The 23,730-nt window shown below is 46.1% G+C and overlaps 2 protein-coding genes, 1 long non-coding RNA gene and 1 pseudogene across 3 annotated transcripts; 3 read left to right on the top strand and 1 right to left on the bottom strand.

Annotated features, from left to right (window-relative positions):
- The first annotated feature begins 4,675 nt into the window (after positions 1-4,675).
- LOC123164926 (fructokinase-2) lies at positions 4,676-7,023 on the top strand. The gene is made up of 3 exons (XM_044582535.1): positions 4,676-4,996; positions 5,895-6,557; positions 6,646-7,023. Exons 1-3 carry the CDS (start codon positions 4,784-4,786, stop codon positions 6,778-6,780), a joined length of 1,011 nt encoding a protein of 336 aa, XP_044438470.1. The 5' UTR covers positions 4,676-4,783; the 3' UTR covers positions 6,781-7,023.
- Positions 7,024-7,609: 586 nt separating this feature from the next.
- Positions 7,610-9,439, top strand: LOC123169773 (AAA-ATPase At3g28610-like; annotated as a pseudogene).
- Positions 9,440-9,946: 507 nt separating this feature from the next.
- On the bottom strand, positions 9,947-23,434 carry LOC123169772 (squamous cell carcinoma antigen recognized by T-cells 3). The gene is made up of 15 exons (XM_044587642.1): positions 23,133-23,434; positions 22,253-22,386; positions 22,113-22,170; positions 21,542-22,027; positions 21,325-21,459; positions 21,075-21,200; positions 19,687-19,731; positions 19,282-19,371; positions 19,034-19,173; positions 18,836-18,959; positions 17,246-17,320; positions 15,297-15,689; positions 15,129-15,221; positions 14,084-14,234; positions 9,947-10,432 (listed from the first exon to the last, which is right to left on the bottom strand). The coding sequence occupies exons 1-15, from the start codon at positions 23,349-23,351 to the stop codon at positions 10,206-10,208; spliced, it is 2,496 nt and encodes an 831-aa protein (XP_044443577.1). The 5' UTR covers positions 23,352-23,434; the 3' UTR covers positions 9,947-10,205.
- Positions 10,664-13,056, top strand: LOC123169774 (uncharacterized). The gene is made up of 2 exons (XR_006484947.1): positions 10,664-12,418; positions 12,583-13,056. It is a non-coding gene; the product is annotated as an uncharacterized lncRNA (long non-coding RNA).
- Positions 23,435-23,730: the final 296 nt, after the last annotated feature.

Here is a 23,730-nt window from a genome sequence, read left to right as displayed (position 1 = left end):
AAGCTGCTTATATATTGGGCATAAAGATCTATAGAGATAGATCAAGATGCTTAATTGGACTTTCACAAAGCACATACCTTGATAAAGTTTTGAAGAAGTTCAAAATGGATCGGTCAAAGAAAGGGTTCTTGCCTGTGTTACAAGGTGTGAAGTTGAGTCAGACTCAATGCCCGACCATTGCAGAAGATAGAGAGAAAATGAAAGTCATTCCATATGCCTCAGCCATAGGTTCTATCATGTATGCAATGTTGTTTACCAGACCTAATGTGTGCCTTGCTCTAAGTTTAGTAGGGAGATACCAAAGTAATCTAGGAGGCACACATGAGGTCTCCCTGGGGTTCTCCCGGTACCTTATACGGGACTCCGAACAAACTTCGGTCATCAAATCACATAACTCATAATACAAATCGTCAGAGAACATTAAGCATGCAGACCCTACGGGTTCGAGAACTATGTAGACATGACCGAGACTCATCTCCGGTCAATAACTAATAGCGGAACCTGGATGCTCATATTGGCTCCTACATATTCTACGAAGATCTTTATCGGTTAAACCGCATAATAACATACGTTGTTCCCTTTGTCATCGGTATGTTACTTGCCCGAGATTCGATCGTCGGTATCTCAATACCTAGTTCAATCTCGTTACCGGCAAGTCTCTTTACTCGTTCCGTAATGCATCATCCCGCAACTAACTCATTAGTTACATTGCTTGCAAGGCTTATAGTGATGTGCATTACCGAGAGGGCCCAGAGATACCTCTCCGATACTCGGAGTGACAAATCCTAATCTCGATCTATGCCAACCCAACAAACACCTTCGGAGACACCTGTAGAGCACCTTTATAATCACCCAGTTGTGTTGTGACGTTTGGTAGCACACAAAGTGTTCCTCCGGTATTCGGGAGTTGCATAATCTCATAGTCATAGGAACATGTATAAGTCATGAAGAAAGCAATAGCAACATACTAAATGATCAAGTGCTAAGCTAACGGAATGGGTCAAGTCAATCACATCATTCTCTAATGATGTGATCTCATTAATCAAATGACAACTCATGTCTATGGCTAGGAAACTTAACCATCTTTGATTCAACGAGCTAGTCAAGTAGAGGCATACTAGTGACACTCTGTTTGTCTATGTATTCACACATGTACTAAGTTTCCGGTTAATACAATTCTAGCATGAATAATAAACATTTATCATGATATAAGGAAATATAAATAACAACTTTATTATTGCCTCTAGGGCATATTTCCTTCAGTCTCCCACTTGCACTAGAGTCAATAATCTAGTTCACATCGCCATGTGATTTAACACCAATAGTTCACATCACCATGTGATTAATATCCATAGTTCACATCGCCATGTGGCCAACACTCAAAGGGTTTACTAGAGTCAGTAATCTAGTTCACATCGCCATGTGATTAACACCCAAAGAGTACTAAGGTGTGATCATGTTTTGCTTGTGAGAGAAGTTTAATCAACGGGTCTGCCAAATTCAGATCCGTATGTATTTTGCAAATTTCTATGTCTACAATGCTCTGCACGGAGCTACTTTAGCTAATTGCTCCCACTTTCAATATGTATCCGGATTGTGACTTAGTCATCCAGATCGGTGTCAAAGCTTGCATCGACGTAACTCTTCACGACGAACTCTTTATCACCTCCATAACCGAGAAATATTTCATTAGTCCTCTAAGGATAATTTTGACCGCTGACTAGTGATCTACTCCTAGATCAAAATTGTACTCCCTTGCCAAACTCAGGGCAGGGTATACAATAGGTCTGGTGCATAGCATGGCATATTTTATAGAACCTATGGCTGAGGCATAGGGAATGACTTTCATTCTCTCTCTATCTTCTGTCGTGGTCGGGCTTTGAGTCTTACTCAACTTCACACCTTGCAACATAGGCAAGAACTCTTTCTTTGACTGTTCTATTTTGAACTACTTCAAAAACTTGTCAAGGTATGTACTCATTGAAAAAACTTATCAAGCGTTTTGATATATCTCTATAGATCTTGATGCTCAATATGTAAGCAGCTTCATCGAGGTCTTTCTTTGAAAAACTCCTTTCAAACACTCCTTTATGCTTTCCAGAAAATTCTACATCATTTCCAATTAACAATATGTAACTCACATATACTTATCAGAAAGGCTGTAGTGCTTCCACTCACTTTGTTGTAAATACAGGCTTCACCGCAAGTCTGTATAAAACTATATGCTTTGATCAACTCATCAAAGCGTATATTCCAACTCCGAGATGCTTGCACCAGTCCATAGATGGATCGCTGGATCTTGCACACTTTGTTAGCACCTTTAGGATTGACAAAACCTTCTTGTTGTATCATATACAACTCTTCTTTAAGAAATTCATTAAGGAATGCAGTTTTGACATCCATTTGCCAGATTTCATCAAATGTGGCAATTGCTAACATGATTCGGACAGACTTAAGCATCGCTATGAGTGAGAAAATCTCATCGTAGTCAACACCTTGAACTTGTCGAAAACCTTTTTGCGACAATTCGACCTTTGTAGATAGTAACACTACTATCAGCGCCCGTCTTCCTCTTGAAGATCCATTTATTTTCTATGGCTTGCCGATCATCGGGCAAGTCAATCAAAGTCCACACTTTGTTCTCATACATGGATCCCATCTCAGATTTCATGGCCTTAAACCATTTTGCGGAATCTGGGCTCATCATCGCTTCCTCATAGTTCGTAGGTTTGTCATGGTCAAGTAATATGACCTCCAGAACAGGATTACCGTACCACTCTGGTGCGGACCGTACTCTGGTTGACCTACGAGGTTCGGTAGTAACTTGATTTGAAGTTTCATGATCATCATCATTAATCTTCCTCACTAATTGGAGTACATCACTGGAACTGATTTCTGTGATGAACTATTTTCAAATTCGGGAGAAGGTACAATTACCTCATCAAGTTCTACTTTCCTCCCATTCACTTCTTTCGAGAGAAACTCCTTCTCTAGAAAGGATCCAGTTCTAGCAACGAATGTTTTGCCTTCGGATCTGTGATAGAAGGTGTACCCAACTGTCTCCTTTGGGTATCCTATAAAGACACATTTCTCCGATTTGGGTTTGAGCTTATCAGGATGAAACTTTTTCACATAAGCATCACAACCCCAAACTTTAAGAAACGACAACTTTGGTTTTTTGTCAAACCACAGTTCATATGGTGTCGTCTCAACGGATTTAGATGGTGCCCTATTTAATGTGAATGCAGCTGTCTCTAATGTATAACCCCAAAATGATAATGGTAAATCGGTAAGAGACATCATAGATTGCACCATATCTAATAAAGTACGGTTACGATGTTCGGACACACCATTACGCTGTGGTGTTCCAAGTGGCGTGAGTTGTGAAACTATTCCGCATTGTTTGGGGTACATACCAGCGGCACTATGTCCGCCGCCTCGACGAGGAGATGGCCAAGTAAAGCCAGGAGTGGGTTCTCCGCGAGTCCGCCACCATCGTCGCCTCCTCCCAGGCCTGCCGCCCTCTCCCTCCGCCCACGTCTTCGGTGCCGCGGTCGCAGTGTGCACTACATAGGAGCAAGTGGACAGAATAATCCGCGGGCGTCAGTTGGCTGCCGAAAAGCCTTGTCGTGACGCCACACCCTTCCATCGCCGGAAGCCCGACGACGACGAGATGACCAAGGAGCCGCTGGGCAGGCTAGCATGGTTTATGAGGTCACCGTTAAGTATAGGGTTAGGTAAAAAATATCCTAGTTTAAATGAATATTGTCTGGTTTGTTTGAGTTTGCATCAGATTTAATCAATTTAAATTACGTTTGGAATGCAGTTGGACATATGCGGGTAGCTTTAAATGACTGCCTCCCGCGTTCATGTCTGCGGACTGGGCCCTTATTATGGACGGATGTGATATCTGATTTGCGGGGCAGCATTAGAAATGTCCTTAGTCGCGGACTAGCATGGACTGAGTTCGCGGATAAAAATAGTGTGTCCGCTTCCCAGTGTCTGCGTGCAGCCATCCATTACGTGGACGGTCTACCTCGGGGCCCCACTCAGCAGCGTCTCCGCAAGCTGCATGCACAAGATCCATGATCCATAGCTTTGATCTTGCGTCCGTTTCTGTTGGTGTCTTCGTGAGACCAGCCAGTCCCACCTAATGAAGTTGGATCCAAATACGTTTCAGGTGGCTCCGTAATCCAAGGGAGTCCGTTACGATCGAGCTGACTCGTACCAAAGCCAGTAATCCGGAGCGGAGTACTCCTACTTGCGTGGAGAGGAGATAACTTATAATCACAAGTTGGTGGATAATTACTACTCGGAGAGAGATCAGATCACGACCCGGTTTACTCGCCCGATAGGCGCTGCCACGCCAACGGACAGCTGGGCCCGTGGCCACCAGCAAACCTCATCCAACCCGTTATCGGCGGGCCCCGGGACCCCCAAACCCGTTCAAAGATGGGTCCGGTCTGTCATCTGGCCCACACGTCGGTGGCCGCACGCAGCGACTAGATTAGCGGAGCCCGGTGATTATCCACAACCCGAGCACGGGCGGGATTAGAGCTGTAATGGGAGACGGATAAGTTAGATAATTACTACGAGTATAACTCCTAATCACCGGCCCCCTCGGCCAAGCCAAACAACCTCGCCCTCACCCCTTTATAAGCCAGCCCGCCCCGCGACTCCAAACCCACCCACCACCAGCAGCTTTCCTCTCTAGCTCGATCGATCGATCGAATCCTTCCGTCGCGTTCGCGTTTCCGTTTCGTGTGTTTAGACCAAGTTTCCAATGGCTCCTCTTGGTGACGCTGTTGCCCCCGCGTCCGCCGCCGCCCCAGGCCTCGTCGTCTCTTTCGGCGAGATGTTGATCGACTTCGTGCCTGACGTTGCCGGGGTCTCCCTCGCCGAGTCCGGCGGCTTCGTCAAGGCGCCTGGAGGCGCGCCCGCCAACGTTGCTTGCGCCATCTCCAAGCTCGGCGGCTCCTCTGCCTTCATCGGAAAGGTACGCACCCGTCGATCGCCGTGTCCCGTGATGATTCTCGCTGTCTTTTGCGTTTGTTGCCATGCTTCCGTGCGCGCGCGTTAGATCCGGCGTTTGGTTGGCTCGGATCTGGTGCGCTCCCCTCCGGATCGGAGGCTGGTGGCGCCGTAGGTGGGCTGTCGGTGTCCGTCCGATCGTCGGTGCACGGCGCGGATCGGGCGTTGACTTGCTTAGGATTGTTGGTGGCACAGCAATGCTGTTCTGCAACTTTTTTCTCGGTCTTGAATGTGATGTACTATTTGCGGGTAGGAAATCTTAGTTGCTGCATACGACTGGAGGCAAAAGTGGTAGCAGCAGCAATTATTATTATCGCCGGCCAGCCGTGGGAGTGGAAGTGGATGGCGCGAGACAAACGAGCGCTTTGTCCTCACGTGACCTCACCTATAATCTCGTTTGCATCGTCAATTTTTTTCTCGCCAAAGAAATTACTGAATTTTTAACAACTTTAATATTGAATCAGTCGCTCTCTTAGGCTCCATCGATAATTTTTGGCATTATAATTGTTGAACTGAATAGAATAAAAATGGATGCTTTGGCCCCGTCGCTGTAAGGTAGCCGCTCGGCTCGATGATGCCACTGCCTTTGTTGGCCTTTCGGATCACGTGTAGTTTAACACGAGCCATGGTGGGTCCCTGCTGACTCGGATCTGGCGGCTATTATTACCTGCACCATAGGTCATTGATCCGTCCAAATCTAACACGAATCCACTCTAACACAAGAAGCAACTATCTTACATTATCTTTCAAAGATTAATGCATTATTTTTTATGAACATTTGGTTACTCTCATTCGGTCGGTGCAATGAATAGTATTGACTTTTCTTAAATTCTTATATATCGAACGGTGACGTTTTTTTGCAGTTTGGCGATGACGAGTTCGGCCACATGCTGGTGGAGATCCTGAAGCAGAACGGCGTGAACGCCGAGGGCTGCCTGTTCGACCAGCACGCGCGCACGGCCCTGGCCTTCGTCACGCTCAAGTCCAACGGCGAGCGTGAGTTCATGTTCTACCGCAACCCGTCGGCCGACATGCTCCTGACCGAGGCCGAGCTCAACCTGGACCTGATCCGCCGCGCCCGCATCTTTCACTACGGCTCCATCTCGCTCATCACCGAGCCCTGCCGCTCGGCGCACGTCGCCGCCATGCGTGCCGCCAAGTCGGCCGGCATCCTCTGCTCGTACGACCCCAACGTCCGCCTGCCGCTCTGGCCCTCGGCGCAGGCCGCCCGCGACGGCATCATGAGCATCTGGAAGGAGGCCGACTTCATCAAGGTGAGCGACGACGAGGTGGCCTTCCTCACCCAGGGCGACGCCACCGACGAGAAGAACGTGCTCTCGCTCTGGTTTGAGGGACTCAAGCTGCTCATCGTCACCGACGGCGAGAAGGGGTGCAGGTACTTCACCAAGGACTTCAAGGGCTCCGTGCCCGGCTACTCTGTCAACACCGTCGACACCACCGGCGCCGGCGACGCCTTCGTCGGCTCCCTCCTCGTCAGCGTCTCCAAGGACGACTCCATCTTCTACGTAAGAAAACTAAATCATCACCGATTCTGATCGAACTCCATTATGGGTATATGTTGCTAATGATGCTGTTTTCTGTGTGATTGGACAGAATGAGGCGAAGCTGAGGGAGGTGCTGCAGTTCTCGAACGCTTGCGGCGCCATCTGCACCACCAAGAAGGGAGCCATCCCGGCGCTGCCCACCACCGCCACCGCCCTGGAGCTCATCAGCAAGGGCAGCAACTAGAGACGCCTTGTGTCGCGCCGTCGGGTCTGAATCTTAGGGGAGTTTAGCTGCACTTTTATTATTAGGGATGAATTGAGTTTAGTTCGTGTGTGTCAGTGTGTGACCTCGTGGGCGCTTAATAAAAAGCAAGCATGTGTGGTGATTTTGGTTGCCGTCTTTGTGTAAGGAGGCTACTGATTGTTGTAGCCTTCACCCAAACTTTATCAGAGTCTTGAATGAATTTATCAAAATCTTGTTCTGCTAGCTTGAGTTTCTTTCTGATGCGATGGTCTCTGGTTCATAAGTTTTTGCGCCATCAGTAATGTTTTCATAATTAACAAGAGCTTCATTCTACGTTTTTCTGAAACAATGTTTTCTGGTCTCTGGTTCATAAGTTCGCACCATCAGTAAAGTTTCCGCTTGGCAGTCAGCATCAGTATAGTTATAATTTGACTTTATTTTGCTCAGAGCTGTAAGCAGGCTAGTAATATGTGGCTTGGCTTTCATTCTACGTTTTTCTGAATCAATGTTTTCTTATCTGATCAGGCTGGAGTTCACTGTTGAGCCCATTATTCTGTTGAAATCTTCAGTCAACCTTACCTCTTTTGCATCCATGCCTCAAAGGCCTATGCGTACAGAAATACTAGCAGAGTACCCGCATAGCACGTTCGTAGCTCGAACCATACTGACCGGGATCCTCTGTTTTGATCCTAACTATTGCTAGACAAGATACACGATGTACAGAGCCTGCCTATCTGATCTTTCTACAGGATCGGCCCAAATCGTGGGCGCGCCTTGGCACAAAAGAAATGATGCTGTACAGTTTCACATCAATCAGTAGGAGATCTCCTTTTACCTTTCCATTGCATCCATTCGTCTCAGACTTTCCATTAAATCAACCTCTCTTTCTTTATAACCGGCCGGACACCGCAGTACCATCACTAGAATCAGATATCACCATCATCATCATCATCATCATCATCAATGGGGTCAGCGGGAAGCAGAGGAACGACGAAGCGATCGGCGGCAGCCAACGCGCTGGTGCAGAACCTCACCAACTCGGCGTGGATGTACCTGGCGCCGATGGCGTTCGGGGTGGCGAGGAGCCTCTACAACCAGCACCTCCGGCGGCGGCTGGGCCGGCACGTACCGTCCGTCGACCCCTTCATCACCGTCGACGTCGTCGCCAGGCCGGGGGACCCGCGCCCCTACTACGCCTACCACGACGTGGAGGCCAAGTCGAGTGACGCCTACGCGGAGGTGCTGGCGTACCTGAGCGCCGCGTGCTCGCGGGAGGCGCGGAGGCTCCGCGCGGAGGGCGCCGCCGAGGGCCACGGCTTCGTGCTCGGCCTCCGCGACGGCCAGGAGGTGGCCGACGAGTTCAAGGGCGTCACCGTGTGGTGGTCGCTGTGCCGCCGTCCCCGGCCGACGCCAGGAGGCGCTGCCGCCTCACGTTCCACGAGTCCCACCGGAGGCTTGTCGTCGACGAGTACCTGCCCCACGTCCGCCGCACCGGACAGGAGCTCGTCTCCAGCAACCGGCCACGCAGGCTCTACTCCATCAAGAAGGAGCTCAACTACCAGTATACATTGCAAACTTCTCCCTGAATCATGGTGTCCTTCCGTTTTGTTTCTTTGGGAGTTCGGCAGCATTCCACTGATTAATGAGTTGCTTAATTTCCATGGCATATCGTCGTTCAGTTCTAGGAGGGAGGAGGTATGGAGCTACACAGACTTCGACCACCCAGCCACGTTCGAGACCCTGGCCATGAACCCAGCAAAGAAGCGGATGATCATGGACGACCTGGACGACTTCCGCGACAGCAGGGACTACTACCGCCGCATCGGCAAGGCGTGGAAGCGCGGCTACTTCCTCTACGGCCCGCCGGGCACGGGCAAGTCCTCCATGGTCGCCGCCATGGCCAACCACCTCAACTACGACGTCTACGACGTCGAGCTCGCCTCGCTGCAGACCAACAGCGACCTCCGCAAGCTCTTCGCCGAGACCACGCGCAGGTCCATCATCGTCATCGAGGACATCGACTGCTCCCTCGACCACGCCGCCACGGAGCCGCAAAGGGACAGCGGGACGGTGACGCTGCCGGGCCTGCTCAGCTTCATCGACGGGCTGTGGTCGGCGCACGGCGGCGAGCGGATCGTCGTGGTCACCACCAACCGGACCCGCGCGCTCGACGATCCGGCGCTGGCCCGGCGAGGGAGGATGGACGTGCACGTCGAGATGAGCTACTGCGAGCTCGGGGCGTTCATGACGCTCGCCAAGAACTACCTCGGCGTGGACGCGCACCCTCTCTTCTACGCCGTGGAGGAGCTGCTGCGGGTGGCCGACATGACGCCCGCGGACGTCGCCGAGTGCCTGATGGCGCGCTCCGAGCGCACCGCCCGCCGCGATGCCGATGCATGCCTCGCGCGCTTGGTGGACGAGCTCAGGAGGAAGGCCGCCGTGGGGAAGACGGCGGTCAAGGAGAAACTTGTGTTATTACCGGGGAAGGAGAAGAGTGAGGAGAATCAGGCGGCTGCAAAAGAAAACGGTGGGGAAGCCACGGCCGACGGAACAACTAGCTAGTCATGCACTCGTGCATGGTTGGTAGCAAGCCTTGCAAGTGTACAGTTTAAACACATTGCTTAGATACATTCTTGAAAATACTAATACTCCTGTTATTATGTGCCGTTTTCACTTTTTATTAGCGTTTCTTGTTCTTTTCTTGGGGTTATCGCATCTTGCTCTTCTTCAATTGCCCATGTGTCTCCGTGCCTACGTGTATGTGTGCGCCACTGCTCACTGAAAACCGACATGGTAAGCCGCGCTGCAAGGTGTTCGAACAACGGATCCGGCTTGCCTGCTCCCTCTCCATGCTCCCACTTCATCCTATGGCTGTTCTTTTCCCTTTTTCTTTTCTAATCTAATCATCTCCCCCCCCCCTGATTTTCAGGGGGTGGGGCCGGACCTTATTTTCTTCCAATCAAATCAAGCCACGTATGCAGGAGCACGGATGGAAGCATGGAAGGGAGCAGGCAAGTCTCGTCCTCGAACAACCCAATGGATTCCCAGCGCTTGGGACTGTAAGACACGACATGGGTTACAGGCTTCCGGCTACGTTGCCTCCCTTGGATTTCTATCACAACCAAGTCGTCTATGAAATTGTACTACCATGAATAATATGCCAAACTTGGTAAAACGGCTGGCTTCACCGACCTCTGACACTAGACTGTCAAGGAACTACAACTTCTGCAGCTGAGATTTTCTCATGCCAAAAGGAGAGCACAGTAGAACAGCGGGAATTTCGTGCCACGATAGGATAACACAGTAAAACAGTAGGAGCCGGTTGAAGGTCAGGTTAACGCTTCATTATATTCATTCCACAGGTCAGGAGGTAGAGGTCCTTGGTGGGACGTGAAGACACCGACGAACTAACCTGCCTACGGACATCACTTCTTAAGCAACAGATTTCTGAACTCATCGTTCGACTTCAGCTCCTCCGCAGCAACATCTGGTTTCTCATCTTTCTTGTTCCATCCAAGTGGTTTGACTAAAGCCCGCGGCGCAAATAATGTGTTCTTGCCTGTGATTTTCGTCTCACCTTTGGGCATCTCCTTCTCTGAAGTACCGTCGACTGGCGCCTTTTCACCATGATCACCTCCAGAGGGCAATTTATCTGTAGAAACCAAGTCAGATTAATCATATTGGTCAGAATCTTAAACTACAAGGATGATTTAGTCCATGGCATAATTGCGAGGATGAAGGTTGCCTACAAAGGTCAACTAGAGGTCACTGACAGTCTTATGCTCATGTAAGACATATCAATTTATTGTGGGAATGTGGTTCATGTCACATGTCCTCGAGGAAAAACAGGAAATATAATTCCCAGGAGTCACTTGTACAGCAATCCAAGATATACAATTATAAAAGTAGCCACCCTATATATGCGCTAATATGCATCAGTATAAACATGCAAAAGGACATACAGTATTACTTCAGCAATAAGTGTAAAAGTACATGCTTAATGCTAACAGGTTTCAGAAGCCAGTCATAATTGGATTGACCCAGTTCCCCACAAGTGAGACGGTCATAGGTGTTAAGTATATATGTTGTGTTTGTCTTGTACAGGCCCAGGCCCATAGTCTAGAGTGAGGCCCAGGCCCATGTAACCTTGTATATATCTCTCTCCTCCTCAATACAGAAAACTGTTCGGTCATTCTCTCTTCCTCACGTTTCCTAACATGGTATCAGAGCAGGACCAAACCCTAGTCCCTCTTCCAGCCGCCACCCATGAAATCGACGCCAGTGAGGTGATTCAGGCGGATCTGTCTGGTGAGGAGACATCCACATCGCTGCCCCATCCCATCTTCGTCATCAACCTGTAGGAGCTGCTCTCCAGCAGCTCCTCTGTGTGTCCTCACAGCTACTCTGTGAGAATACTTCCCCTGCTCTCCAGCAGTCATCTCCAGCAAGCTCTTGGTGCCTTCCCTGCTTTACAGCAAGCTCCAGGTGTTCCCCCTTCTATCCAGCAAGATCCAGCAAGCTCCACCTTCTATCCAGTGAGATCCAGATCCTGTTTGTGGCTGTCTGCTGCTCTTCTCTTGTTGCTGCCTGCAGCTGCTATCAGATTGGGTGTTTCCAGCTGCTGGCCGCTCACCACTATGGCAAGAAATGATTTCGGATTTGGTTCTTTGATCATAGATATCAAGCTTGATGGTTCAAACTACAGGGAATGGGCATTTTCTGCCCGGACTGTCTTGAGGACGGCTGGTTTTGTTTCTCATCTGACAGATGATCCACCTAGTCCAAATGATGATGCAGCAAGGAAGTCTTGGCAAAAGATCGATGATCGTGTGATGGGAGTTTTAATTCTGGGTGTTGAACCCTCACTCCGAATGAGTCTTGAGCATCACACTTCAGCTAAAGAGATATGGAAGTACTTTGAGCAGCGCTACCTTCAGCCCAGCAGTGCACTTCATTTCTCCTTGTTGCAGAATTTACACAACACTCGGCAGCCAGAAGACATGTCCATAGAAGAGTACTATGGAGCTTTCACTCGCATCACTGGGCAGCTAGGTTCCATGGTTCCAAAGGGTAATTCTGGTTGTGAGTCATGTGCAGCAAAGGAAAAGTATGACCATCAGACTCTCATGTTTCAGTTTGTGATGGTCTCAAGCCAGACTTTGAGAACATTCGCACTCAATTGCTTGGTCGTACGACTCCTCCCACCTTGACAGAGGCACTTGCTAGCTTGATCGCTGAGGAGACTCGTCTCCGTTCTCTTGGGGCTACTTCTGCGCAGACTCTACACACTAGTGTTCTGGCTTTTCCTCAGCGGCCAGGTGCCTCCAAGGCCACACCTTCAACTGTCGTCTGCTCGTTCTGCAAGAAGGCAGGACACCACAGAGATGGTTGTTTCAAGCTTCATCCAGAGCTGTTAGCTGAGTTTCAGGCTAGACGGGCCCTCAATCAGCAGCGTCGTGCACCCCAGGCTCCTTATCAGCAGCAAGCAAGGGGTGCTTCTGCATCTGTTCTCTCTCAGCCCGCTGTTGCTGCAACCCAGCCTTGGGTTCTGGACTCTGGAGCTTCTTTCCATGTGACCTCTGATCGCTCTCAGCTTGTGTCTTGCCACGGGATGGTGCCTCTGTTCAGACTGCTGATGGTACACCTTGTTCTATTACTCATCAGGGTTCTCTTTGCACATCCAAGTTTTCTGTTCCTGCCATCTCCTTTGCTCCAGAGCTGTCCATGAATCTTATGTCTGTTGGCCAGCTTGCTGATATGAACTACTTTGTTGGTTTTGATGACTCATTTTGTTATGTGCAGGACCGTCAGAGCAAGAGGGTCATTGGAACTGGCCATCGCCATAGAGGATCCACATCCCTCTACATCCTTGACACCTTACACCTTCCTTCAGCTTCCACCACATCCGCGTTCCGGATGGCTGCATCAACATCAAGATCCACTTCGTCGTTTTCTTTTGCCCAGTGGCACCATCGCTTAGGTCACTTGTGTGGTTCTCGTTTATCTACCCTTGTTCGACAAGGTGTTTTGGGTCATGTTTCCATAGATGCTGGTTTTCACTGTAAGGGTTGTAAGCTAGGGAAACAAATACAGCTTCCATACTCTTCCAGCACTACTCATTCTAGTCATCCTTTTGATTTAGTGCACTCTGATGTATGGGGTCCTTCCCCCTTTGTTTCGAAAGGTGGCCACAAACATTATGTCATATTTGTTGATGATCACTCTCGACATACTTGGGTCTATTTTATGAAGCATCGTTCTGAGTTGTTTTCTATATATAAGACTTTTGTACATATGGTCCATACTCAGTTTTCCAGTGTTGTTCGTGTTTTTCGTTCTGACTCCGGGGGGGAGTATCTATCTACTGCTTTTCGCGAGTTTCTCTCATCTGAGGGTACTCTCCCTCAACTTTCATGCCCTGGTGCCCATGCTCAGAATGGCGTTGCTGAGCGTAAGCATCGCCATATTGTTGAGACAGCTCGTACCCTTCTGATTTCTTCCTTTGTCCCCACTCATTTTTGGGGTGAAGCTATCTCAACTGCTGTTTATCTTATCAATCTCCAACCTTCTACTCGCCTTGAGGGCAAGTGTCCTGGTGAGGTTTTGTTTGGTTCTCCTCCCACGTATGACCACCTCCGTGTCTTTGGTTGTACTTGTTATGTTCTTTTAGCACCTCGTGAGCGTACCAAGTTGACTGCTCAGTCTGCTCAGTGTGTCTTCCTTGGATATAGTCTTGAACATAAGGGCTACCGTTGCTATGATTCTTCTGCTCGCCGCATTCGCTTTTCTCGCGATGTCACTTTTGTTGAGGATCAACCCTTCTTCTATTCCCCTTCCACTAAACCATCATCCTCAACTTCTTTAGAGTCTACCTCGTTTCTTTCACTTCCACCTATCTTTTTAGATGAGTCCATAGCTGAACAACCTTCTGTCCTAACATCACGTTTCCTAACAATAGGTACCTTCCCAAACTGCGCTGCTTGACCATCAAATAGCATAGCAAATACTCCCTCCGACCCAAAATGCTTGTCTTAGATTAGTCTAAATACGGATGTATCTAATACTAAAACGTGACTTGATACATCCGTATTTAGATAAATCTAAGACAAGAATTTTGGGACGGAGAAAGTACACTACTAGTTCGCTTGTTACAACAATGTTCAATGTTTGCCAGCTGTAAAAAGTTCCCATTCCGTCCACAGTAGTTATAGGCTTTTAAGTTTATATGCAATTTTGCAATGTGAAAACACCACGATTCTACTATTAACAGGAGAAGATGTGCGGTGTCAGCCAAAGAACATACCTTTGAAGGAAGTGCCTGCTTCACGGTTCTTCTTACTCTTGCTTGGATCTGAAGGAGCAATACTTACTTTCTTACTGAGCAACTTTTGCTTGTTTTTTCTAATGGCCGCCTCAAGATGATCCTTGTCTGAAAAGTCCACATACGCCAACCCCTGCAAAACATCCATGGAAAAACAAATGAACATGAGAGATTAAATGTTCTGAGGATGCACTCCACAAAATTTACGTGACTCAAGAATTCTTCCCATTTAACAAATTATACGAGATGAGCGTAATGAGAAAAGAGGCAAGATCATAGAACCCATCATTTTTTCTTAAAATTTGCAAACATGCTAAGCACGGAAATCTATTGAAGGGAAATATGCCTTAATAACAATTTGGGATCTAGTAACGATGATACCATAATGGTAAATTATAGGAACTTTCTAGAGCCGGCTGAAGATAGTGGTTAACTCAAGAATTGGCGGCAACGATGATACCACGTCGAGATGATTTTGGCACAAAAAGCTTGAGAAAAGTAACTTCCCAGAAGACATGTACACCTATTTAATCAACTCAGATGTACCAATGAACTACTGGAACATCTACCCTGATTATAAGGGAGATATTTTTTACATCTTGACTGCTGTAATGTCTATATATGTACCGCTCAGAATACATGTGCATCTCCAGCATAAAATTGTACTCCCTCCGTCCCATAATGTAAGACGTTTTTCGACACTACACTAGTGTCAAAAGGCGTCTTACATTATGGGACGGAGGGAGTAAAAATCTACCTCAGGAATAGGAACAAGCAGGAAGCCAGCAAATTTGCCTTGTTTCACAGCGGACAAATGCTTTGGTGCAGAAATTTTTTGAGGGAAAAAAAAGATAAGGCCAAAAGGGAAGAAGCCCTTCTGGCATATTTATAAGAGGTGGTGACCTGAGAATTCAAACCCAGGTTGGGTAACCAGTTGCCCCAGGAAACTTCTCAATTGTGCAAAAATTGATAAGTGAGCACATCATTGGATGCTAGAGGCAAAAAATTAAGGATGTTGAACACGTACCCTTGATTTTTTCGTGGATCTGTCCCTCAATAACCTTATGTCTACCACGCCACCAATGTCGGAAAAGAAACCACGGATGTGCAGCTCAGTTGCCTATAGAAAGAGTAGATGCTTACTTTATTGAAGTTCAGGAGCTAAGTGCAGATACAGAAACAAAAGGAGGCATACTTTCAAGTCTATATTTGACATGTAGGCAGTGCATTTGTCACTGTAGAAGTACGGCTTCGGTTGATTTGAACTTGTATTTCCTCCTTTGCTCTCACCTTCTACTTTCATTTCCACAGGCGCCTCGGCCTTCCCTTTGCTGACCTCTCCAGCTTCTTGAAGATGACTGTCTATGCTTTGTTCCTTCGATCTGTGGTCATCTGATGACATGGTCTTTTTAGGTGGATTATCTTTCCTTTTTTTAGCAGGAGGCTGCACTTTACTGGTCATTTTACTTGGCTTTCTTTTCTGAGAGGAATCATTTGCATAAGAAGTTTCTTTGGGGGCTGAGGATGGGTCCGATTTAGCCTCCTGCTGAGCCTTGAACATTATAAGCTCCTTCAAACGAGGGGTGACCTGGTCAAGTAGCATGATGATAAGTAAGCAACTACAGTTTACACAATAACCTGCTACACACCAATCTAAGTCACAAAGTTAAATTATAAAACACTTTGACTTGCGGGATATGGTAACCCCTTTCAGAATAATTACAAATGCAACAGATAAAACTAATCTTTGCACTGAGGACTAGTCTTGCATGTAAGCCTTTATGGTATCAAAAATCGCAGCAAATAGTCAAACTTTAGACACACGGGCCAGAAACATCAAGAAACTTGGGGCAATATCATACTGTATTATGGGGAATAATCAAGCAGGATAGCAGATCTTATGAGTTGCTCTCTAGGACAGAGTGCATTGAACATGTGTTTCATACATATTTATAATCAATCAAAGGAGCATTCACTCACATAGTGTTCGGAGGGATATGAAAGGTGCAACAGACAAATTAAACATTTATTTACCAGAAAGGCCCAGTTTTTATAATGGAACGAAGAAGAAAAATGCTTTATCACAAAACGAAGAAAAATGCTGTAGTTGTCAAACACTAGATGATACCCCACGCGATGCTGCAGGACACTACTCAAAATAACCACTGAGAAGAGATGATTCACATAATGCAAAAAAAAAATGCAGGATAATGGTGGATAGTGGTAAATTAACATTTGTTACAACTATATTCCTTACATATTTTATCTACGAAAATTAATGATTTCGTCAAATTATAGTTCTCCCATTAAAATATACTCCCTCCGTTCAGAATTATAACAGGGTTATCCAAAAATATGCACACAAAAAAGAGGCACAGTACAGATAACCCAAAGGAGAGATAGTTCTGAGGATCTAGGAACTGCATCAGACAATGTCTCTTGAATAGATATGTAAACTGCATGTATCTTATACTGTGGACAAAATACTAAAATAGTACATAGAAGTGTAGAACCTACATCCAGCAATGTCTCTCGGATTAATGGGCACTTTAAGACCTTGACATATCGAAGTATTATGGTAATTATTTTTCAACATGTATACTGGGTGACTTGGCTCTATCTACAAAGAAGATGGTTCTTATTGGAAGAACAAAATAATGTCAGCCATCATTCAAGGGACCGAAAAAAAGCATAACATATTTGCCACTGGAGAATGGTTTCACTTATGTCAACAACTCAACACAACACACAATATGATTGAATCTAGTATATAAATGCTCGCGTACAAAATGTCAAGTATATATGTCAAACATTCGTCCACAGTATAAGATACATGCAGTTTACATATCAAGTATATATGTCAAACATTTATCCACAGTACAAAATATCACCTCACTGTCTCAAATGCTTATTTGAAACCAGATCCATGACGAACTGATAAGAGGCACACAGCTAAATGCCCAACCAGATAACTACCTATCCAGAAGACAATAATTAAGCGGTTAAAAGAACTAGGAAGGCACCTATCCACTACCGTAGCTAATGTGGCTTAAATTCAATCGAAGGAAAATGATACGGACCTAAGACAAAGATAAAAGGTGAAAAAATGAGGATATACACCCAAAAAATCGTGCAGCAGCATACCTTTTTTATAGCAAGGTCATAATCATCCAAGGTGCCATGCTCCCTTTCAAATCTTATCCACGCATGACATACAGCCTAGTAAGTTGCAGTCATTATTATTCATTGCCTTTGCCAAAGATAGAACATAAATGGCAATGGAAATAGAAGGAACTATGACAATTAAGATATCTGTTTCAAATCATGCAGTTCATTTGCAGTAACTATGAGCCAAGGTTCTTTTGGCAATACAAGTATCACCAAATACAAAGAAAATTATAACTGAAATAAAGTTTCAAGTATTAAATACTAGTATTCAGTAAGAAAAGGTTCAAAAGCAAGGAAAATTATCAATTTGGGGATCATGCCATGGTGCTCATCTTTGGTGTATAGCTCAAGTCCACCAGAATGGCCCATTTGTCAGAATGGGGTTGTAGGCCGGATATGAACTTTTTTTTTTGAGAAAATGCAAAGGGCTTTTGCATTTCATTGCATTGAAAAGGTGGAGTTTTGATACAATCCTCCTAGGAGGTCAGTTACAAATTACAAATTACAAATCAGGGTCAGCGAAACTAGTGCACGTCCCAGGTGGGCGGCAGGATGACGCGTAGGCCGTGGGCGCCCGCTCTTGCCCACTCCTTGGCTTCCTCTTTGATCTTCGAGACCAGGACCTGAACCAGGGGCTGGGCGCCCTCAAAGATGCATTTGTTGCGCTGTTTCCAGATCATCCATGGCATCAACAGAGCAATGGAGGCTAGGCCCTTACGCATCAGTGTTGGCGTGTTTTGCCTTGCCTGTAGCCACCAGTCCATCAGTGAATCTTCGTGGCTTGGCCCTGCAGTGGTCATCCGTAGCCAGGACAGGATTTCGTGCCAAGTCTGCCTGGCGAAGGGGCACTCCAAGAGGAGGTGGCGCATCGTCTCGAGAGCCTGGTCACAGAGTGGGCATCTTGGCTGGTGCTGGAGACCGCGTCGAGCCAAGCGGTCAGCCGTCCAGCACCGGTCTTGGCTGGCCAACCAGTGAAAAAACTTCACTCTTGGCGGCGCCCAATTCTTCCATATGAGCTTCCACGAGAAGCAAGTCATGGATCACTGGAAGGTGGCAAGATAGCATGAGCTAGCAGAGTATATACCGGAGGCCGTCCATCTCCAAACTAGCTGATCAGGGGTGTCCGAGAGCGTGATATGCTCGATCGCCAGCCAGACTTGAAGGTACTGGCCAATCTCGTGTATGCCCAGGCTCCCATGAATGTCCCTGGCCCAGCTATGGCCTTGCAGTCCTTCAGCGACGGTCCGGATTTTGCGCCGGTGTTTAGGTATGCACTTGTAAAGTGCCGGATATGAACCTTACAACAAGAGTTCTCATGTCATATCGCTTCTGGAACTATGGACTTTATCTATTTGAATATAGTCCAAATTAAATAAGTGGGCTACTCATTCAGCTCTGATACTTATTCTCCCATTATTATGGCCTGACATGCTTTTGGATATATAACATCTCGCAGCATTCCATTATTGTGGAGCCCAATAGATCAAGTAGTGCAGTACACACTAGCAAGCTGGTTTACAGACCAAGCAGGAGAGACATTCCTGTAGTTTCTCAAGAAGAGCTTACCTCTGATCCAGACCCAGCAAACTTTTTGCTATAACAACGCTTGTAAAGTGATCTTGCCTCATGAGTATGCCCCATTTCTATCTCCATTGAAATATAGTGCTGCCAAACCTCCAAAACACACCCACTGGAAGTAAACAAATTCAACTTAGTGCCAGCAATGAGAACATTGTATGAACTTGCACAAACATAATAATAAACCTTTTCTTGAGAGCATTTTCCCAAACTGCGCGTGCTGCAGCTATATCTTTGCCAATATTACACTCTAACTTAGCCCAGTATGCATGCAAGAGTAATAGCTCCTCAATTCCTAGTTGTGGTGAGAGGAACTCAGCAGCATCCTGATATTATATACTCAAAGTTAACTCTCCTTCGAAACAAAAATAATAATTAACTCTAGTACAAATAAAATAAAATGCATGTACACAGCTAGCTCGTAGAGAACGTACCACGAATGTCTGCCTAATCAGTTCGAAATCCAAGCCAGTTGGCATTCCCCGTCTTAAACTATCAACTCGAGTAAGATAAATATTGAGGTACTGCAAAAATGCAATCATCCAAATGAAAGGTATATCAGACCTTACTAAATCAGTTGACAGAAAATTACAGGCCATAGGACGAGAGTCCTCAAAAAGGACGTGCTAGGTTATCCAGGAAATTACAGCTATTGTCGGGCTGATCAAAACAAGCAGATCTGCAAACTACAATTACTGTCCCAATAAGAAACAGACAAACAGTGACTTCCAAGATGCAACGAAATGTGGTATCTTTGCACGCTCATGCACATGTGTGTGTGTGTGGTGGGGGTGAGGCCGTGAGGGGTGAGATGGAGGATGCAAGTGCAGATAAATCACCTCGTTCATGCTTGGGAAAGAACATTGAATGGCTAGCTCAAAGACCTGCAAACAAGACGTGCATATATGTTGGTATTTGCTAATATATATATACAAAAGAAAATAAAGGCGAGACGAACAATAATCTTCTCCAATGAAGGCAACAAAAGAGTACAGTGAACACAATAGCATTTCATGGCATGCACCAGTATTCTAATGAAGTGCTTGTTGCTTTAGGATATTATCTACCAACTATGGAACAAACTAGGTACCTACCGCCATGAAGATGGCAGGATGGGGAGCACTTCCTCTGTCCAGGTTTAAAAGTTCGCCTCATACTTTGGGTCAAACTTTGACCATACATTTAACTAATACTCCCTCTGTTCTTAAATATAAGACGTTTTGGCAGTTCAATTTAAACTGCCAAAACGTCTTATATTTAGAAATGGAGGTTGTACAAAATATTATTTATGTAACAAAAAATTATATCGTTGAAAACTTTTTTCGAATATCCAGTGGCATAATTTATGTTACATATAAATTAGTTAAACTTATGGTCAAAGTTTGATCCAAAGTACAAGAGAGACTTATAAACCCGGACGGAGGAAGTAGGACGATGTTGATAATTGATAGAGATGTTGTTCCTTAGAGTGGCGGACTTAACCCCTAATCAACAATCCAAAGGATACGATTCGATCTCTATGTCCAGTCTTATTTCTTTCCTATCTATATAACTCTCCTATTTTAATAAATAATATTCCATATTTGTTAGAATATTACCTAAACCTATATCAGTTGATTCAGTGCACATAACATATTAGGGGTAACAAAGTTACACAAATTAAATATCCTAACAAGCTACCGAATACTATATTAAAATGAACTTTCCTCCCAACTTATTATGGGGTTCTCAGTATAAAGCAGAAGCAGAGCCCTAGTTCTCTACCTAAATACCCAATCACTTTAATAGTAATCGCTTCATATTGGCAGAATGGGCTTAAGTGACAGGACTTCTGCCAAGAGAGGTGAACAAATTTCGGAAAATGCTAGTTAAAGTCAACAGCAATGAAAGCTTAAATATAGCACCCCTTGGTCAATTTTAAAACCTGTCTGCTATTGCAAGTAAGAAAACTCAGTGAATATATAACATAACAAGTACTGAACAGTGGAACCAGACTTTGGACACTGGATTCTGCCATTTCTTTTGCATACAAGTAAAAAATTGAGTTTCTAAATTATAAAACCAAAACTCAGGGAACATATACATGTAAATAAACTGAACTACCAAATAGTGGCACCAGATTTTTGACACTGAATTATGCCATTTCCATTACATACAAATACGATTTCAAGTTTTTGAATTGTAAAATCCCCGACTACATACCAACGGAGAGACCCAAGGAACTTACATGTCGCAGTTCGTCTTCAGATGCACGAATGCGCTCCAAAGACAGCAAGTAGTGGACCCATAGGTCACTAACCCATGTACAGTTTCTCGTCGCTCTGTGGTAAACACTTTTTAGTATAGCAGGTACCTGCAAAAGAAATCAGAAATTAAGCAATTATTGCCACTTAAAAGAAAACATCATCATAATTATTTCATTAGATCTACAGATCTAGATGTATTGTCACATCGGACATCACAGCTTCAAAGAGTACCTTTAGGGTTCTGTCCAGGTAACTCGTGTATCCCATCCATAGATCACTTGAAACAGGAAGCTCAGAAACGGCCCGTTCGTATAAAACTTGGACACGAGCAGGGTCACCAAAAGACTCCTCAAATTTGATGTATTTCTGTTTCAGCGCCAACAAACAAACAAACAAACAACAGTGAGTTACTGAAAACCAAGATTTCATAAAGAAAACATCGCCATACCAGGAACACTTGTAGTTTGTTAGCCTCGGGTTCAGCCGCGTCGCTTAGTTCATCCTCGTACTGCTTCCGTGCATTGTACATCTCGCTGGCCTTTTTGTAAGCAGATAAAACATTTGGGGGAACATCATCAACCTGGGAATCTGGGTCCCTTGTATTGCCTTCTTCAGCTTCCCAACTCTTATACGCAGCAAGTGTTGACTCAATGTCAGCCAAAGGCACAGATAACTGGCGGTGGAAGAGCGCGCGGACACGTTGAACCTGCTTTGCCTTCTCCTCGTCATTACCATCATTTATGGTCAAAATAGCCATCTCATATTCCCTGTAGGCTTCCCATAGTTTGCTGCCTTCAGTCACGTGTAGACCCCCTGCAGTGATTGCACGCTCATACAAATCCCTCATTTTTGAGAGACCAGATTGCGAACATTGAGACACTGACTGATCATGCTCTTCAACATAATCAAGGTAATCCCGCCATAACTTAATATTCTGCAATAACATGATCATCAAGATAAGTTTGCACTCCACACGCTCAGTAGTCTAAACTCAAAACCACAAAAACAGTTCGACATACCAGATATTCTTGCACTCCACGTTCATAGAGTTTTTCAATATCATCAAAAGATCCACGACTGTAACAGACAGTATATAGGTTTTAGTTGCCAATAACATAAATATTTCAGGAGATCATTTCAAGAGAAAAGAATCACAAACCCAGAGCTCAATGAAATCTCATCCTTTGCCCAATCCTGCCACATCTTCGGTGTGAGAGGGAAGTACTTGTTCATCTCCTCCCTTGCAGCACGAAGCTTCTCGATATTCCCGGATTTTCTCAAGCATTGTATGAGCTACCAAAAAACAATATGGAACAGTAAAACATCATCAACATTAAGCTAGTAAACGATAGCACTTATCAATCAACAATATCCACTTTAAAGGCAGCCAAAGCATCCCAATTACTAAACTAGTGAAAGATCCATCCTCTTAACAAAGCTCAGCGGTGCTGAAATTGTCATCCTAATGGCCAAATCTAGTGCATGAGTGGTGCAAAATGCAGAGGAGCACGCCCTAAGTAGATAACTTGGCACGTAGAAACCACCACAACGCTCAAATTAATCCACGACCACTGCAAATGCATGCTGCTTCTTGATATTCCCTGATGACCTCGAGCATTATGTGTACAGACAAATCAAAGGCGAAACAGCAAAACATCCATCAAACATAAGCTAGTCAGGTGGTGAGATCATATCAATGTCCACCTACGGCGGCCAAGGCTCAGCTACTGACATAAGAAAGACGCAGGTGGACATAGAAATCAAGAGTGTATTTAATATTTCTGACAAAATGAGCTCAACCACACTGAAATCGTTGCCCAATGGCAAAACCAGCGCCACAAAGGTCCAAATGCGTAAGAGCGTGCCCTGGGTCGAAAACCTAGTCGACGCTGTGGAGAGCGTGCCCTGAGTCGAAAACCTAGACGATGCTGTGGAGCTCGCATCAACCCGTGGGCGTCACAAAACCCGCTCAAACCCCTAGTTAGTCGTCGGGAGACTACGCATGGAGAAGCGAGAGAGGATGCGGCGGACGGTAGTACCTGAACGTGGGATTCGTAGTTGAGCGGCTGCTCCAGGAGGGCGCGCTCCAGGGCCTGGATGCGGAGCTCGTCGCCGGCGTCCCCTTCGTCGTCAGAGTCTGAGTCTGATTCCATGGGCGGCGCGTCGGGCTTCTCCCGGTCTTCCGCGCCTCCTCCGGCGACGTCCGCGGGCGGCGCCGCCGCCGCCTCCAGCCGGTCCTCTTCCATGGGCGTCGCCATGTGTTTGTGTCTCTCGGTGTCTCGGGCTTGGGCTCGATGCTGGCAGACACTGTTATTTGGACACCTTGACAACAAGGAGCACATCTTTGATCTTTCTTTCTTTTAATTCTAAAAAAAACATCTTTTTTGGGGGGGGGGGAACCTTAACCGGCGCCCGTTAGCCATCAGCCAGGTTCCAGCGAACTGCCTTCTAAACATAAGATGAAGAACACGGATCTTGAAGCGCTGGAGGTTGCCACGTCAGGGGCAGACACCCGTTCGTTGGGAGTGAGGTCTCGTGCGAACGATTCCAGCGTGCTAAGCTTATCTATACATCTCCCTCGGCACTCCACTGCTCCCCAGCACTCTCATGCCCTCTCTCGATCCCTCCATCGCAACC

Source organism: Triticum aestivum, chromosome 7D (genome assembly GCF_018294505.1).
Source record: "Triticum aestivum cultivar Chinese Spring chromosome 7D, IWGSC CS RefSeq v2.1, whole genome shotgun sequence".
Classification (NCBI taxonomy): Eukaryota; Viridiplantae; Streptophyta; class Magnoliopsida; order Poales; family Poaceae; genus Triticum; species Triticum aestivum.
This window is presented reverse-complemented; position numbering and strand designations above follow the sequence as displayed.